General features: G+C 40.6%; 2 protein-coding genes across 5 annotated transcripts in view; one reads left to right on the top strand and one right to left on the bottom strand.

Annotated features, from left to right (window-relative positions):
* Positions 1-4,530, top strand: part of LOC118403966 (signal transducer and activator of transcription 5B-like) — a 37,200-nt gene extending 32,670 nt beyond the window's left edge. For all 4 annotated transcript variants that reach the window (XM_035802867.1, XM_035802866.1, XM_035802869.1 and 1 more), the window contains one exon: positions 1,377-4,530. In XM_035802867.1, coding sequence (XP_035658760.1) covers positions 1,377-1,515 — 139 coding nt within the window. In that variant the 3' untranslated portion in view covers positions 1,516-4,530. The remainder of the gene's footprint in view (positions 1-1,376) is intronic.
* On the bottom strand, positions 3,395-19,300 carry LOC118403968. The gene is made up of 10 exons (XM_035802873.1): positions 19,079-19,300; positions 16,791-17,057; positions 16,143-16,245; positions 12,494-12,658; positions 10,496-10,594; positions 9,765-9,890; positions 7,691-7,867; positions 6,254-6,367; positions 5,903-6,005; positions 3,395-5,385 (listed from the first exon to the last, which is right to left on the bottom strand). The coding sequence occupies exons 2-10, from the start codon at positions 17,054-17,056 to the stop codon at positions 5,168-5,170; spliced, it is 1,371 nt and encodes a 456-aa protein (XP_035658766.1). The 5' UTR covers position 17,057; positions 19,079-19,300; the 3' UTR covers positions 3,395-5,167.
* Positions 19,301-19,736: the final 436 nt, after the last annotated feature.

Here is a 19,736-nt window from a genome sequence, read left to right as displayed (position 1 = left end):
GATATCTATTGCAAATCTCTGTAGGAAAATAACAGCTGTGTAGCTAGTCCATGTTTGCATGTGGTATGTTGTTTACAGTGCAGTAATTATCAAAGGAAATACAAAAATTAGATACACCACATGGCTGGAATTTTTCTAAAGAATTTAGCCAAATCATGAAGGAAAGTCAGAAAGAAAAAGCCTCAGTTTTGGAAGTCTTATGGTCCGTTATGCCGCTCTGGTGATTTTGACTCCACGTTGCACACTGCGGTACACCACTAAAACTTGCACAATGCTTGCCGGCTTCACCCCCAAATTAGACAGCACCCGCACTTCTTGAGTTTAGAAAAGAGTACACCAAAGAAGTATCAGCCCAACTGATTCTCCAGGCATTTCAAGCCTTTTATGTCCTTTACAAATTTTGTAGATGTTATTTCAAAAAGCACTTTTTGGCAATAATGTCCAAGCAAATTGTTTTGCATTTCTATGTATAGGCAATATAGGAATATGGCAGGAAATAAATGTTTTTCTCTGAAAGTGCCAAACATGTTCTGCTTTGTTGATGGACAGCCACTCCACTGCAGGAGTATGGCAAGTCTGCTGGTTTGGAGTCCTTTGCTGATGGGCCTTTCTTGCCTTTACTTTGACGGCAGCTAACCCTCTCAGTTTTGAAAGTGGAAACAGTGTTGTTTGTTGGCCAGCTGTCACTATCATGTTGCTTTAGATGTGGACCTGAATGTTATGTGGAGAAATTCTTCCATACCCAGCTATCAATATTTAATGCACTTCCAGTACTGTCTTCATATATTTGTGAGAAACAATGACAAGTGAGTAATGTGCCAATTTATAATTAGCCAGGGAGGAAACCTTACTTTGATGCAGGGCTAACTCCACCCAAATTGATATAATTTTTGTTTTGCTCCACTGCTTCACTATTTTCATGCAAACATATGAGAACTAAGATCGTGGTGCAACCTTAGGCTATGTTGATTCAAATATATGGATGACATCCTCTGGGAACCTCAAAACTGATGTGAGTGTGCATAAAAAGTTTGGCAAGTAAAAAAGTTGCCTTCAATTCCACAGAATGAAGTCTAAGTGGTCAGGAAGGTTGCACAAATGACAGAGTATGGAACATACAGTGATGTACACGTCGTGTATTTGCTCATTTCACAGCTGCTTTGTACAGTTTACAAGATGGTATAAATTGCACAAGCGAAAACTGATGCATGCATGGATGTTATCCATTTTGTTGAATTAACATTGCCTTACACTGTTAAGTTAATAGACTATCATTACATAATTATCATTGATACATAATGTAACTATAGTATTACATATATGACACATCCATACATGTAGGAAACATGCATAATTTGTCTGTCTGTATTTCCCAGCAATGGTGGCGAGGCAGACATGTCTGACGACTTCTTGAGTGAGTTATCAAATCTCTCCTCGGAAAACCTGACGGACAACATAGATGTCAACAAGCTTCTCAACCTGGAGTTTGTGGACAAGGACGCCAAACCCTTCTGAGTCATTGTCTTTCTCCTTAACATATCATTATCAAAACAGCTAATCATTTGAAATTCTATACCAATGAGACATATTATACAAGAAAAAGCACTAATCTTCTTACTCAGTAGAGATTGTTAGGCTAAATGAATGTATATACTTTTTAACATTTCTGCTCATTGTATTGGGTTAATGCTGGGGTAAAATTCTTTACCTCCATGAAACGGAGGTTTTGTAGTCACTTGCTGTCAGTGTGTTTGTCACTGGTCTGTCCATACTTACGGTTCTGCAGTTGGGACTTCAATGCTAGGCACATCAGAGATACTGGCAGGAAGTCTGGGTTAAAGGTGACAGAATGTTGACAGGAAATTATATTAATCACAGTTTACCCCTGGCCAATGCCTCAGGCAGTGTTTGTCCATAGATACACTCAAGATAGCGCAAAAATTATTGAAAATTAGTCTACATTTAAGCAAAGAAACCCTCGGAGGTAAAAAAAGAAATTTACATAAGCTCGGTAACTCCACGGATATGTGAGATGATTCTGTGGTTATTTTCTTTTGGGCTTTGGATTGCTTGACTTGGTATTTTCATTTGTGTCCTGAAAATCTGACAGACTCAGTGTGTATAGAGTTGAGGGCGGACTACAGTGCCAGGCGGTACAGTGGGTTTTGGAGCTTTGGGGCTGAAGAATTGTTAGGACAGCAGCAAGCTATTATGATATGATTGTGAAATTATGGAAAGCATTTTTACATGATTCCAAGACTTTAAAAGACTGCTAAACATGTCAGATGAGATCAAGAAATGCAACAAAAATGTCCTGTGGTGCTATGGCCTATTGGAAGGTACACACTGTACGGAAGAGAAAATCTTCTTGTCCAGCTTAGGTGTGTGCACTGTTTTATTCAAAAGTACCTAGGTTTGAAATTCTCTATATATTGGGATATATAGAATTCAAACTTGACTTGTGACTGGTGTAAGTTGTAGTAAAATTGTGTTCAGTGTCATAAAGGTAGTGTAGTATATTGTCTTTGAGGACTTTAGAGTACACAATATAGTAAAATGTATTAGGCCTGCATATTTACAATATTCAGGAAAATGAAATTAATACAGTTTTTTTTTGTATGAAGATTGAGAAGGACCAGAGGACTGGTCAGAAGATTCTTGGTAAATGCTTTACTTTATTACAAGTATGATGACACAAAGCATGGTATACATGTAGGTCTTAAAACGTTTGTGGGTAGGAATTTAAAATCAAAATCATCATGAAAACAAACTGCAATTTTGTCAATCCAAGCGACTGCTACACGCATGCCATGGCAGTGCCAATTGTTACTGCCTCATTCATGGCTAAACGTGCTTGTACTGAACATGAATCTTTCCAGGCTTGTGCCGTATTTTATACATGAAAATGTTGCTGCTGTTATCATATTATACTCTACAAAAGTTATAAATCTATAACTACAATGTAATTGTGGTACACTTAAGTTTCTTGATTATGATACTGGCTATGAAATGGATTTTTGCTTTCAATGAGCCAAAAGCTGCATCTGTACTCTGTGTGTGTGTGTGTGTGTGTGTGTGTGTGTGTGTGTACATGTGTGTGTGTGTGCAGATGTGAGGAGGGTTGAATACAAATGTCTCTGTATGTGAGGTGTAAGTATGTGTGTGTTGGGGAGGGGGGCAGGGAAGAATGTGTGTTTGTGTTGTCAGAAAGCTTTTAATCACATTATCCAATTTCTATCCTTTGGAATTATAAGGAAGGTAAAAATTTTACTTTGTGTTCATCTATTCAAAGCCAAGTTTGAAGCAGTATTTTGTTCCTATATAAAAACATAGATGGGGGAGGTTTTAGAATCACAGTACTAAGATTAGGATTTGGGATAGGATTTTTAGAAGAAGCGGCATCACGGAATACAATGTTTAATCCTGACATACATTTGCCAAAGTGTCAGATGAAAGTACTGTTTCATTTTGAGCTACACTTATCTGTAGACACAAGTGTCCTTCTATTTGCAAGCATGAGAAAAGGAAATACAGAAGAAAAAAAAGGAGATGAAAAATAGATATACTTTTGTATGGTGAACAGCTTTCAGTAATTTTGCATTGATCATGAATGGTGTCTTATAAAACCAGGAAATGCAACCATAGTGAATGACGTAGTTATGTAACTAACCATTGAACAGTATTGCAATCCATTTGGAAGGTATGTTTAAAGCTATTTTCGGTGGAGAGTAAAGATGTTTGTTGCGTTAGGGCTGTTCTAGGAGATATAGAATATAAACAAGAACCAAACAGAGCCTCAGATATCTAAAAGCTTTAATAGCAGAGGCACATGAATGTACATTGTATTGAACAAGTTGGGAATTATTCTAAAATAGCTACTAGACACACACGCAAAAATCAATTGTTTACCTGTAGGAAAAGTATGCAAACTGTTCAAAAACGCTTAGTTGATACCCTTATTCAAAGTATTTAATTAAAAGCAACTCTTACTTCCCCAAAGAGCTAGTACTTCTATTGGACTAGCTTTTTTAATTTTCTTCATCTGATGATTGCAAAATCATTGAAACCAAGAAATTTTAAAGTATTCAGAGATTACGTTGATGTGTATTCACAGGACTCAACACTTCTGCATACACAGCTGTGATGTTTACCTAATATTAATAACTGAACCCTTATTTTCATGACAAATTTCCAAGATCAGCCCTGACAACTGGATACATGACTAATATTGCTACTGTGCAGGATGCTTAGAGAGAGGAACTGACAATCATAATTAGATTCAAAAAGTTCTCCATTGATTACTACATTTCTGTGCCCACCCAGCTGCAGTCTCTCAAAAACTTTTTATTGCCAGTTTTATACTGTAGTGAGAGCTTGTGTGAACCATGTAATATGTAAACAGCGACGAAAAGCCAGTCAGAGCAGTTCAGTGTACTTCTACAGTATGTCAGAGCATTTCTTGTGGATTTTTTGTCTTTCAGCTATAGTACTGTATAATGGAGTATGTTTATAATAAAGAAAATCAGAATTTAATATGTCTTCTAATTATTGAGCACATTCGTTATGGTCCTAAAAGGGCTGTCACACTTATGCATAGTCCATCAAAATACATTTTTGTAAGTTTGCAGGGAAGAGTTCTTTTGTACTTTGGCCCACTTGTGCCGCCAGATTATTGAGCAAAAAAAATCACTTCTATGACCGCAAACTTCACCTAAGCCAAAAAATGTATATACGGAACTCACACCGACCTGACATACATGTACACACAAGTCTACCCTTTCCTGTTCACACAATTCTTAACTGGGTATTACATTGGAGATTGGACTCTTTGTGATAAATCATTACAGTAATTTGCAACTTTTTTTGCCAATTTTCCTGTGCGAATACACTGACAAGCAATATGCTGGTAAAATACATTGACCTCTACAAATGCAATGGTCATGTTACGCAGAATGTCACATTTTTACGTGTAGTAACTTACCAGCCCCAAGTCAAGATAACACTTTTGAAATCGCAGCTTTGCCTTTGAATTAAAATCAAACCTACTCATCATAAATAGATTTGCAGTGAGCACACCTGTTGGCATTCAGTTCACGCCTCGTTTCTTAATTTTCTTAGAATTTACAATTTCAGGCAACGAATTTGCGACTCTGTTCACAGTAATTTTTCACATGCTAGCCGCCCAGCCTAACTGGCGACGGTAATAAATCGGTGGAAGTCGCTCCCTGGCGTGCAGGGGTGACCGAGGATCCACACCAAAGGGGGAGGGGATATTTCGCAGCCAGGGCGTGTTCCTTCGGTATCCGTACAAGCCGCGGTACCCAAACATGGGCTGTACGCCTGTCATGAACTGTCCGTGACCGTCTGTCGCTTCCCTGGAGTGTCCTGAAGAGACAACAAAATGTGTGAGAACACTGATCTGTAAGCTTGGCTCAATATACCAGAAAAAGGAAACATGTTTCCCAACAATGTTATGTTAAATAGTGGTCTATCATCATAGAATAACAAGGATGCTTGGTTCCAATGGGATGATTGATAAAGATCCTGGTCAATTTGATAATACAGGTTTAGAGCAGAATTAATTAGGCTGTGAATTCACTTCACAGACAAGCACACTACAAAGGCTGATTTCACGATCAACCCTAAAATTCGTAAGATTAATGTTCCGTGTCAGCATTATATTGGAATTTTCAGTATAAGGGTAGTTTTCAATGGGATACTTGCTAAAGATCAAGGTCAATGTTTGGCCCATTGCCAAAGTCAAGAAATTTAATCCATAATATTGTGTACCATGCATGTTAAGTCATTTGTTCAGCCTTCCTCACCACATAGATTTTGTCAAACTTTTTTTTCACCTGCTCACATTAGATTTTTCACAATCAAGTTGACAATGTTCCCTTACCAGCTCCAAACTTGTTCCGCTTGGACAGATACTGATATCCTTTACCCAGACCGACAAACCGGTCGATGACGGGACCGTCGATTGAGGAACTCTTACTTCCATACTGAACAAAAAGAAAAAAAACATCAAAACTCACTTCAAGCAATGTAACGTTACTTGTATCAAATTGATACTCGAACTACATGGAACATCTAAGTCTGATATACTGAGGGTCTTGCAATGTAAGCATCAGTACTGACTTTTATCACAAAAGTTACAAAAACAAGAACTCCAATTATAGTACATCATACAAACAATACAAATGTCAAATTAAAAAGAAAATTCCAAAGCACAGTGGAAAGTTGTACAAACTTGTCCTGTAGTCTTCAGTACATCTTTGACTCCATAAAAGTTGAAGTAAGGCTCCACATGTTTGTCCTTCTGTGCATTGTAGGGAGGGATGGCCGTACCCATCTTCGGATTGGCCTGGATTGGAACAAAATCTCCACAATGATGGATCATCCGGACTGATACTTGTACATGTAAACCTGAACTGCAGGGTGTGTAATAATAATAAGTGCTGGTACAGAAAATTCAGGTCCAGGTCTATCTGGTTCAGGTCCAGAGGGCCTAAACCCGAACCTCCAGGACCTGATTCAGAATGTGTAAACAAAACAATGACATTGTAAAATCCTACAAGGCTAACTGCATCTAGATCTGTGCGATTGAATGTAGAGCAAGGTAGAAATAACTAACGTTATAGACTCTATGCTACTTCGGTCTTGTTATTTTCGTTCAACCAGCTGCAGTAAGCCCAAAAATGTGTGAATGCCTGATCATATAATCTGTTCATTTTTCAGTCAGTCCAACATCCAGTCCACCAAATTTTTCAGGTCCTTTTTTCTGGACTGGTCCAATAAGAAAAAACGGTGTAGTACCGGTCACCCATAGTTATATCCATTGTACTACATGAATTACTACACATTTGAGTAATGAGCTGTTGTTATGTGCTCAAAGCACCTTCTCAAAACATTGTACCCCGGGCTCATTTTACATCCCTTCTGTCAGACAGTTGCAGCTCTAACCAGAATTCTAATCCCTATAATTTCCTGGATTTGGTCTGCGGCCTTCCAGTCACCTACTAGTTGGAATCAGGAGCTCAACTGTGAGGCCGCTACCAGTTGAGCTACAGGGACATCATGTAGTTAACAAATATTGGCCTTGTAATCTGCCGGACATGGCCCATACTAATAAATCAATATTAATTAATCTTCCAAGATGGACGGATGCATACATACATACAATACTGAATTTGCTACTAACAAGTACAGGGACATCATGTAGTTAACAAATATTGGCCTTGTAATCTGCCGGACATGGCCCATACTAATAAATCAAATTCTTCAAAGATGGACGGATGCCTACATACATACATACTGAATTTGCTACTAACAAGTACAGGGACATCATGTAGTTAACAAATATTGGCCTTGTAATCTGCCGGACATGGCCCATGCTAATAAATCAAATTCTTCAAAGATGGACGGATGCCTACATACATACATACTGAATTTGCTACTAACAAGTACAGGGACATCATGTAGTTAACAAATATTGGCCTTGTAATCTGCCAGACATGGCCCATACTAATAAATCAATATTAATTAATCTTCCAAGATGGACGGATGCCTACATACATACAATACTGAATTTGCTACTAACAAGTTGAACTTAAATTTCTGGTTTTACAGAAACAAATCAAAATGTGTTATTCTATGATATATGTTAAATTATTTTTCTAAAAGGTACCTTCCCATAGTCCTGTGAGATGTTGGCCACAGCCACACAGTCCAGAACAAAACGTCTCTCCAACACACGCAGTTCTTCGGGCGATTTCTGAGGGAAATCGCTGAACCTGATTGGTCTCCTGGCAGGACGACTCATCCTGTGAGACGAGCGAGCGAAACTGGCACTCTCCGCGTTTTCCTGGGCATCGGAGAACATGCAAATTAGTTCAGAAGGGGCTGAAAGAATGGACTATGTGTGTGACATCTACTTTATTTTGCGAGTTACTGTTACGGTAGATATTGTAGAAGACAGTCACTCAATGTTCACACAAAAGGTGGGGTCACACCTGCGTATATATTTAAGTCCGTATATATGAGGTGCGTATGGGAGTATTTGCCTCCACCAGGCCCCACAGGTCGCTGGAAAAATAAACAGGTAGCAAGTCAGACGAGTTAGCTTGGTCGCTAACCATACTTCTCGGTCAGCTAACTCATCTGGCAATTTGTTATGTTTCTATATTTGTCCAATTTGTACTATTTTCCCTGCGACCTGTGGAGCCTGGTAGAGACTAAGAGCTTCATACGCACCTAAAACGGACTTGAATATATACGCATGTGTGACCCCACCTAAAAGGTAAAAGGTAAAGAAAAAAGATGCCATAGGGGAAGTGGGTTGTTACCCACTCTGTATTGGAAGTCTGACCCCAGCCCTCTCTAGCCTGGATACCATACCCCAACCTCAAATATCTTTCGTGTTGATAGTGCACGATAGATACTTCAGATCGGGCTGGGGTTTGGTAACCAGGCTAATAAGCTCTCTCCTTCCACCACCTTTTACCTTCCTAACCAAAGTCAGATATTTTTACAACAGTGTGGAGTGAGGAAAGTTTTGTTGAGTAAATTTACCAAAGGCACAATGTCTAGTGAAGAATGGCAGGAATCGAACCCATGACCTTTTGTTCTCACATCCATTAACAGTAACATGTAACTGTTACATGGCCATTTGACACCATGCACATGTACCACAAATAACAACCAAATTATGCTTTTCCATGGTCAACACTAACAGCTTAAACAACAGGACCCAGGTCCATTTCATTAGGTTTGTTAATAGGAGACAAGGTTATTTGATACTTTGCACTGTACTCTGTACTGTGTCAACAGAGTTCTTAATATTTAGACCAAACCCATTCGGGTTGTATGGTTACAAATTTACCCAACATTTATAGCGCTAGTTCACCTTTATATGCCGGGTAACCTTTATCCGTTGTGTTTGAGAACAGGGTAACGTAGGGATATCAATGCATGGTTTCAAATTGTACATATTTGTCAAGTATTGCAGTTTGAAGCCTCTGTCCGTCGACTTGGTATTCCTAAATTAAATGTCTTTAAAAGCAACGGATATAGGTTACCCTGCGGATAAAGGTGAACTAGCGTTAAGCACGATGAGACATTTCGATGGCTTCATGTTCTTTCATATCTCAGAGGCATTTAATTGCTCAGACCATGTTGATTTGATTAAAACAATTATGGATGACATTCACATATGCATGCACTTCACATTTTTGGACCATATAGTAGCTCGGTCCTGCAAAGCTGCTGCAAAATATAAGCAGATACGCAGTAAGTTGCAAAACAGATATTGGGAATCCCAATATCTGTTTTGCAATTTACTGCGTATCTGCTTATACCCGGAACTGGATACTAACGTCTTTTTATCAATTCTAAAATCAAAGAATAAACAGTGAAAGAACTAAAGGCAAGAATCTATTGTTGGATACACAGTACACAGTCATTTGCTCAACCTTCCTGACCACTTACAATGATAAAGGTAACATTTTGGGGCCAAACTTTTCTTTCAAACTGTTTTGAGGTTCCAAGAGAATGTCATTCATTATGATTATCAGATTAATATGGCCTTACTTACCTGCATGGTTTAATCATGAAATCTGATCAGGAATTTTGTCCCCGAGATTTTCAACCCATGTCATTGAATACAAAGTTACAACTAGAGTACAGTAATAACTAGAAAACCTACATTTTGCAAAGTAAATAGAATATTTCCTTTGCTGATTGACATCTCACTTTCTGCATACCTTGATTCTCTTGATGATATGAAGAATTCTCTGTCTTCCCTTCAGCAGGCTGTTCCGTGATTTCGGACTCTTACACCCCACAGGTGTACTCTCTTCAAAGGCAAGATCCTCAGGGAGCTTTCCCTTCTGGAATATCATAGAATTATCATGTTAATATGCTAAATCATTTCAGGATAAAGTCATGGTTATTCTCGCTCAAGATGTGCCAGCATTTATCAAGTGTACCTCTAGTAACTTAAAAAGATGATGATTCATCAATAACCTATCAGGTTTACTGGTGATTGATTTATCGATCAATCTATTGATGGATAGATGGATGGTTAACTGATTGACTTACTGACTGATTGATTGATTGATTAACTTACTGATTTACTGATCAAATTGGTTACTGATTAGCTGATTGATTGACTGGTGATTGACTGACTGATTGACTGATTCATTGACTAACGTACCGATTTACTGGTCAAATTGGTGACTGAATAGCTGATGGATTGACTGACTGATCATGTCCGACTGATTGACTGACTGATTTATGGACTAACTAACTGACTGACTTACTGATTGACTTACTGGCTGATGAATTGACATTATGGTACTGATTAAATGACTAGCTGACTACTTAACTAACTGATTGATTAGTTGATTGATTGATTGATTGATTGATTGATTGATTGATTGATCGATTGATTGATTGATTGATTGATTGATTGATTGATTGATTGACAGCTCACCTTGTTCTGGTTATCCAACCCTGCCCCTGCCTGCACCAGTAGCCGTGCGGCTTTGTTGTTCCCGTGGTAGGTAGCCTGGTGCAGGGGCGTGTCCCAGTTCTAAGTAAGAGAAGAACAAAGTTAGATAAACTGCACAAATTCTTCACTCATTCACACTCAATACCTCCAACTTCTTAGATATCATAAAGCCAAGACTAACATGAGTCAGAAATGTTAACAGAAGCATTTCTTGAATGACATATTAAATGCAAAATAAGGCAGGAAAAATTATTTTAGTCACTGTCGACGTCATAATCCGGAGTGAGAATTACGATTCTGACATCCAGCAAGTTGTACAACATCCTATACTGTAGAGTCATAACAAGCATAAAGTTACTAGACATCAAGCAGAGTTTAAAAAATTACGTTTTAACGCAACGTCACCCATATTTTCACGCGTTCACGTTCTGACGTAACTTGACCTGAACCTTAATTTGTTTTGTGCATTACATGTACATTGTACCGCGTACCTTAACAATACTACATGTTTGTCCCGGGCGTTCACGTTCTGACGTAACTAGCTATCGGTACCTTGTCTTGTACGTTCACGTTCGAACTTAACTTTGCCCGGTGCGTTCACGATCTGACGAAACTTTACCTGTACCTAGTACTAGTCCTGTGTGTTCACTTTACACGTGTATGTCGTAAGTAACCTGTACCCTGATTTGTGCGTTCACGATCAACGTAACTTTACAGGACCTATCTAGTCCTGTGCGTTATCGCTCTGTCGTAACTTTATCCGTGCCCTGTTTTGTGTGTTCAAGTTCTGACGTAACTTTACCCTTACCTTGTCCCGTGCGTTCACGTTCTGACGTACTTTACCCCTACCTTGTCCCGCGCGTTCACGTTCTGACGTAACTTTACCCCTACCTTGTCCCGCGCGTTCACGTTCTGACGTAACTTTACCCCTACCTTGTCCCGTGCGTTCACGTTCTGATGTAACTTTACCCTACCATGTCCCGTGCGTTCACGTTCTGACGTACTTTACCCCTACCTTGTCCCGCGCGTTCACGTTCTGACGTAACTTTACCCCTACCTTGTCCCGCGCGTTCACGTTCTGACGTAACTTTACCCCTACCTTGTCCCGTGCGTTCACGTTCTGATGTAACTTTACCCTACCATGTCCCGTGCGTTCACGTTCTGACCGTAACTTTACCCTACCTTGTCCCGCGCGTTCACGTTCTGACGTAACTTTACCCCTACCTTGTCCCGCGCGTTCACGTTCTGAGGTAACTTTAAATTTACCCCTACCTTGTCCCGTGCGTTCACGTTCTGACGTACTTTACCCCTACCTTGTCCCGCGCGTTCACGTTCTGACGTAACTTTACCCCTACCTTGTCCCGTGCGTTCACGTTCTGACGTACTTTACCCCTACCTTGTCCCGCGCGTTCACGTTCTGACGTAACTTTACCCCTACCTTTTCCCGTGCGTTCACGTTCTGATGTAACTTTACCCTACCATGTCCCGTGCGTTCACGTTCTGACCGTAACTTTACCCTACCTTGTCCCGTGCGTTCACGTTCTGACCGTAACTTTACCCTACCTTGTCCCGTGCGTTCACGTTCTGACCGTAACTTTACCCAACCTTGTCCCGTGCGTTCACGTTCTGACGTAACTTTACCCCTACCTTGTCCCGTGCGTTCACGTTCTGACGTAACTTTACCCCTACCTTTTCCCGTGCGTTCACGTTCTGACGTAACTTTACCCCTACCTTGTCCCGTGCGTTCAGGTTCTGACGTAACTTTACCCCTACCTTGTCCCGTGCGTTCACGTTCTGACGTAACTTTACCCTACCTTGTCCCGTGCGTTCACGTTCTGACGTACCTTTACCCCTACCTCGTCCCGTGCGTTCACGTTCTGACGTAACTTTACCCCTAACTTGTCCCGTGCGTTCACGTTCTGACGTAACTTTACCCTACCTTGTCCCGTGCGTTCACGTTCTGACGTAACTTTACCCTACCTTGTCCCGTGCGTTCACGTTCGCGCCGTTGTCTATGAGAATGTCCGCCGCCTCCAGGTGCGCCTCGTCTCCGTACGTCACGGCGATGTGAAGGGGCGTGGCTCCGCACGGACCCTCTGACGTCACCAGGTTTAGCGGATACGTCGCTTTTTCCGGGACTGGATTCTGTCAGAAAACATCCACCGAGATTTGATGTTGTAAGTACGTTCGGGTGGAGAGAATGAGGTAAGAAAACATTCACGGATTGAGTCTGAAACAGTTTCCAAAACAGTTTGAAAAGTCCCGAGAGGGCGCTACACCACTTGCCCTCTTCCGCAAGCTAAAGTGGTATCTGCCACTCAAAAATCACGAACATAGCATTTCCAGGACCATAGGTATCAAAACAGCAAGTGCCTTTAAAAACTGCTAGGGGGCCATTGGCCTTCGTTTTGGCTTCGCTATCATCTACCCACGTTCCAACATTTTTTGCTTGTTTGTTTGCTTGTTTGTGTTCCGTTGCGGTAAACCGCTTCATGACGAACCACATTTTGCCAAAATGTAGTTACTCAAGCAACTGGATATGGTTTTGGAAACGGTCAGACGTTTCAACTACTATCGAGTAGTTTTCGTCAGTGACACCACAGTGTATTGAAGAGTATTTCCGGACAGGTTTATTCCATCGCTACTCTTCTTGACAATGCGACGGGTTCTTTTACGTGGTCCCCATCCAAGGAGGTTCGAACACTGGACCTTCGGCATTCAACGTCCTATCCAAGGGACGGCCCTCACCACTCTTGGCTACTCATCTTCATTGTTTGTTTGTTTGTTTGTTTGTTTATTCTTTATCTAACCAGGGTTAAAGCATATCACCTGACGGCATTTTTCAAAGCCCTCTGGGGGAGAACCCCGAAAATAAGTCATACATAAAATGCAAGAAAACCAAATTAACTTGAATAACACAATCATACATAAAGCTCTATTAAACCAAATTACTTAAGTAACATAAACATAAAGATTGTGCAAAATCAGATTTAACTTAGATAACATAAGTGAAGAAAGTCGTGTGAAGATGCCTTCTCCAAGGGAACAATCAACATCGAACGGCAATGAGGTATGCCAGGAGATTTGAACCCAGGACCTAGGATCTGGACCGAACACCGTACCATCACTCCCTCCGTAGCAGAACTGTCGCCATTTCCTATAGCTTGTACCATCATCATTATAACAAGTACCAAGGAGGTTCAAAATCCTAAAAGGGCTAATATGATAAAAATAAAAAATCATAGCCACAGCAAGTCCAGAACTCGAGATATCAATCCCGAAAATTCCGCTGCAGTACCGTAACATGCCGCTAGGGGGCTAAACGTTTGCAAGTCTCATCAAGACCTACCCACATACCAAATATCAATACAACCCATTCAGGAGTTATGCTGGTCTTCTACATACAAACATACATACAGACGTATATACATACGTACAAACGCTACCCAAAACATAACCTTCCTGGCGAACTGGTAAAAATGATAAAAACCCACTGAAATCCGTGGCCACACAAATCACAAACCAGAAGAAAGTAACATCCCTGTCGGATGATTAAAAATGTTTCTGTGTGTAAATCTCTATATAACCTCCTTGGTGTTATCATATCGTAACTGCAAGTCATCCTTTTGAAATAGAAACTCCAGTTAGAGACAAAACCGACATGAATAATAGATACTCACCACTCCTTAATCACTCGCGAACAAACGAACCAAAGGGCCAGGCACTTAATAATGTATACATGTCAAATCTTTCTTTAACAAACATTTACCACACGGTCCTTGATAATGCCGCGTCCTTTAAGGCGTAGGGGATTTGTTTCCGGCTGCCCGACTGACCCTGACAAGACCAGTCGACCCGGCAAGCCTTTTTATTCGGCCGCTTGAAGGGAAATAACATTGCTGAAGTCTGATTAATGAAATTCAAAACAGACTTTCTGTATTTCACTTTGTTACAATTTGGGGCTTTGAACTGTTGATGTGAGAATGGGTAGTGAAAATTGTACTTATTCCTTCAGTTTGATAACATACTTGTACTTGTATATGAATTCATCTGTGTGATTATAACATGATGCTGTTGAAAAATCCAGTGCAGAATTCATTTCAATTTCACATTTGTTAAAATTCATTTGTTAATCTTTTAAGCCCTCCTCTGTCAAGATTTTAGGACACACCAGCCCCCACCAACACCCCACCCGGCCCTCCTTCCCGTACATTGCCGAATTTAGGTATTTTCTATAGACCATACTATTGGTGGACCAAGGAGAAAATCGTAACAGATCTAAAATAAAAATGATTGTCGTAAGTGAGAAATTACACGGAAATTTGGCACCGAAACCGCAGATGTAGACTTTACACTAATTATACTGTGGTGACTGTTAAATAAAACATAACTCATGATTTTGCATGGTTTACAACTGCGTCTGGGATATTGCACATGTAGATGAACCAACTGTTTCTGACAAGAGAGGTCAGGGTCAGGGCTCGCTTGCACGGAATACTGCTCTTCAGATTTGTTCTTCCCAACAATTCATACCCGCAATTCCCTCAGAGAATAGGTACGCGAAATCCTTTGGGCATAGATAAAGAACAAGAAATTGTATAAAATGTTATCGAAATCGCCCAAATCTTTTATCTTTAAGAGTGGCTAGTTGTCCAACAGTTGCAGAATATTTTCTACTATCTCCACATATTTTCTGATGACCCGTACCAATCCTACACCGTGCACGGCTAATGTACGCCGCGTGTTTAACAAAGAACCGCCTTTCTTTTGAAAACAACGCCATGCATTAGATGAAGACACCTGTGACACATGAGGTAGCAACGTAAACACTTCACGGTAAAACAGACCGCCAACATCTGTACATGGTGACGTTAACACAAAGTATACCTAGCCTTTACCAGGCCTTTTCACGGGGGTGTGGATCGAAAAATTTGGCAAAAGGGGGAATGATTCTCGAGAAGAGTCAGGACGGCTAACATTTCACACTCTAAACTGCACGGCCATTCAAACATTCTCCCTATAGACAGCGTATTTTAATAGTTTGTTAGATACTACTGAATCAAATATTCTAAAAATGACTTCTGGATCAACTATATACGACATCCACAGCAACGCATGTGTTATGTTTGTTACACCTTATGATTTTCTAAACTAAATAATATCAATAGTTGGAAGATTTTGAGTTCTAATTTTTCGTTACTTCTTACGTGCGTCGAGGACTAGTACTACTAGTACGGAGCTAGTCACAGTTTCGACTCGCCTCTTTAATAACAACTCCCTACAAACGTTCTGTTTTGTCGTTTGCGGCAGGAATAAGTCAACGAACATAGAATAAGTCAACGGTAGGAAATCAGGATATTAAAGATGTAAATATTACAAGAAAAGGGTCTAACGTGTAAGACATAGACTCACATATCTTCTAAGACACAGCTAGGGGAAGACTGTTACAGAAATGGTGGCGGAGCCCATGGAAACGAGTTTCAAGCAATTTCTTGTTTGATAGGAATTTAGAAAGTCATTGATGATTTTGTTTTAGACATGTTTGAGGGTTGTTTGAAGAATCAAAATGCACGATAAGAGAATACAAGATGTAGAAAAAGTCATTTATGGACAAGCCGAGGAGCCTTACCCTGGACGCGATGTTTACACCCGCCTTCTTGTCGATCAGGAACTGTATCACGTCTGTCATACCTTGGTCTGTCGCTAGGTGAAGTGATGTAAACTTCCCTTCACTTCACACAATGAAAGAGAGCAATACGTAATGTTATTGTAGATACAAGCATGCAGTAATATAAGCATGCAATATAGATGATAAACATATGATAGATATATATAGTTGACAATGGATAACAGTAGTCCTGGACAAGTAGGGCAACAATTTAAAGTTTTGCAAGCAAAAAGGTTTCTAAAATTCTAAGGAACGGAAATCCGAAAAAGAACTGGATCACTCTTAAGCATCACCGTAAAGTCAGTGTAAAATGTGCCATGAAAGAAGTTGCAGTAGGTCCTTGGTCGTATAAAAGCACCAGTACACTTAACTGGGCTGAGGACATTCACATCGCTTTCAACGTCTTTTTAAGGTTCAAACTTATTATCAAAGTCGTCCAGTCGGCGTATTGAAAGGAATAAAATAGAAATGATTTAGTTGTTGCTGTTTTATAGTTCACACGAATGATTAAGGGGATATCTCAAGGCGGCAAAACTGCTCCCCCAAAAAACATGTAACACTGACAGCGTTCTGTACATTTCATGACCCATCGTGACATGTCCGACTCACCTGAAGTAAAACCCGTTGATGTCGATGTCGTTCTTATCCAGACAGTTCCCGATCATCTCCACATCTCCTGCCGACACCGCCCGACAAAACTCCTGTATAGCCTCAACATCAACCTCGGACTTCTCCTTCTCACTCCTTTTCTGTTCTTTCGTTCTTTTTCTCCTTCGCTGTCTCTTCTCTTCGTCAGGAGACTCGCTACTAGTGCCTCTCTCGGAGTCAACGTCCTCTCGGACGGATTCAGACTCGTACTCTTCATCGGATGACATGCTGAAAAGAGAAAAGTTACTAGTACATGAAGCTTTGACATGAAACTCTTGGGGCAGAGAATAAAGCTAAGGGCACAACCCGCCGTACGTGCAATTTGTCCGTACTTCCTTTTTGGAAGGCCACGTCCGCCACGTATTTCTGAAAACGTTGAGGCTGTACAGGACAGGCGCGTCGCCCGTACTGGCACGTACGTGGGGAGAATCCGCAACCCGATGGCACACAAAGTTTTGCCTCGACGTAAAGTTCGGATTCCATACGAGTTCGTACGGAGGCGGTACTTACCACTTACGGATCCGCCAAAATTGCCCACATTTTGGCACGTAGACAGCACGTATTTGCACGTAAGGGTTGTGCCCTTAGCTTTATAGTTGCAGGTTTCAGCACTATGCAAACCTCCATTTTAAACACATTTGAAAAATGAAGAAAAAAATTACTACTAAGAAATACCGTATGATGATGACCAGGCAATAAAACCAAGTGTTTTTTTTCTGTCTGACTTGAAGGGATTTATCCGATCTTTTTCTTGTATGGTACAGGTAATCCTCTTTTCTTTTCCATGGTCCGCTTGGTCACAATCTCACAGTCACTGATCTCTTTACTTTAAATGTTGTCTTTCTTTGCTTTTGCCTCTAGCGACCACTTTGTGTTGCTTTAAAATGCAAAAGAAACAACACTCTAGAACGATTTTCAAATTGTCGTCGTCGTTGTTGTTAACGTTGTTGTTGATTTGGGACTGCTACGATACTATGTTCCAACATCACAACTGGCGTCGCGTTGGCGTAACGGTTAAGGTTTGGCCAAGCCCAGAGAATGGTGCTCGAGGCGTGACTCTAGATCTCCTCAAACACGGGACCTCCATTTAACGTCCGCTACTCGAGGACGTATCTAACTGCAGTTTTCATTGAGTGAAGTGAGGAAAGTTGTGTAAAGCGCCTTTCCTAATGGCACAGACCATTCATCTGGATTTGACAATAATCTCCACAAAGATTAGATACTGCTTGGCCGGCTTTGAATACTGTACTATGTGTACGTGCCACCGGTAAATCCTCTTGGATGTCAGCATGTCAGGAGATTCGAACCCAGGAACTCTAGGCTCTGGGCAAGACACCCTACTTCATTTGTGTAACGTCCGTCGACGCCGTAACAACCGTACTTTAGCCGTAACTCCCGGCGGAACATTGTTGACCTACGGGCTCATGAAGTGTGCCCTGACAGTCCGTATTGTTACCGCTCCAGATTAAGACGTTGTTGATTGGTCCCAGGCCTAGCAACCAGCCGTAATTCCAGGCGATGTGTCAAACATTCGGTTAAAGATCCTCACAACAAGAGAACAACGAAAGCCTTCATTTTCACACTCCTAACGTATTTTTATCATTAGCTATTTTTGATCATGACCAGTATCCACATGCAAATCGCAAAAGGAAGTCTTGCTTTAAGAATGTTTGTAATGTAATCATTGGTAATGAAGTTTAAAGTGATCTTTGTGTGCATACAAATTCATTACACCACATTAGATTTGAACCTGATAGCACCTGTATTTTACTTGATTCACACGAACTTTGGAACGCTTGTTGGTTACCTGGGTCTATTCATACACTTGCTCAACAACATGTCATTATAAGTAACCTTGGCGTAGAAAACATTACCAGCTGTCACTTTATATTTGCAACTTTGACAACGAACCTCCGTCGTCAAAACTATCGAAAAACGTGAAGACTTTCTTTTTTGGACGTCTTTTCTGCGTTTTTATTGGACTTCCTAGTTTGTTAGGATTTCTTTTTATCCGCCAGCCAGTTTGGACAAAAGGGAAACCTTGCAAATAGAAAGCTTAAGTCCGATTAAAAATGACTAAAAGAAGTCCCAAACAAATCGTCGCCAAACCTCTGCTCGGAGAGCACTTAAAGCTGTTTGTTTTCACAGAAACTGCACGGCCTGTGTGCATGAAATTCATAGCTGCACAAGAATGTGATCTAAAATAACTTTGAAGATTTTTCTGCCTTATACAAAAGGCTTGCACTTACCTTAAGTTTCGTAAACCGCCGGCAGCTGACAGAGAAGACAACACGAGAAAGTCTAGGGAAGAAAACTTCCCTTCTAAACTGGAGAACTGCGCCCCGAGCGGTGAGAAGAACAGATGTGTACTGGGCTCGAGGTGCGACCAACTGTGACCTCGTGTTTTCTTAGTCCGAGCTGGTTACCAAGGAGCAGGGGCATTACAACACAATACTACTAAATGACGCTTGTCCTCACATACTTTACTGTTAAAACTTCAGACTACGGTCCCAGTCGTTCTATTGGCTGAGGCGAGTCACGTGATGTACGGTGTCAGCTTTTGAGACAATAGCGGATTTCTTTATATCCAGATTTGACGTATTTATTTCGATAGAAACTATCAAAGCTGATTAAATGACGATAAGGACAGAAAGTTATTATCATGACGAAAGTACTTATATGAAAGAGCAACTGACTTGTTTTTATATTAGTCAGGAATGCAATATAACATGTAGTCGTCATTCATAATCGGCGAACTCTTTTCTCTTTTCCAATAAACAAATCATAATCAAGTATTGACGCTAGTTCACCTTTATCAGCGAGGTAACTTATATCCACCATTGTTTTTATCAAGTTGACGGCTGGTGGTCTCAAACTGCAAAGTAGTGTAATGTTTTCTGACCTTTA

This window comes from Branchiostoma floridae, chromosome 16 (assembly GCF_000003815.2).
Source record: "Branchiostoma floridae strain S238N-H82 chromosome 16, Bfl_VNyyK, whole genome shotgun sequence".
NCBI lineage: Eukaryota > Metazoa > Chordata > Leptocardii > Amphioxiformes > Branchiostomatidae > Branchiostoma > Branchiostoma floridae.
This window is presented reverse-complemented; position numbering and strand designations above follow the sequence as displayed.

What these genes read in the sequence shown, in the direction of transcription:
- LOC118403968 (XM_035802873.1), bottom strand. Translation starts at nt 17,056, where the DNA reads ATGTCATCCGATGAAGAGTACGAGTCTGAATCCGTCCGAGAGGACGTT. An exon ending in GTGTAAACATCGCGTCCAGG is followed by an intron (nt 12,659 to 16,142) that starts GTAAGGCTCCTC and finishes GTTTTCTGACAG; the next exon opens with AATCCAGTCCCGGAAAAAGC. An exon ending in TCTCACAGGACTATGGGAAG is followed by an intron (nt 6,368 to 7,690) that starts GTACCTTTTAGA and finishes GTTCCAATCCAG; the next exon opens with GCCAATCCGAAGATGGGTAC.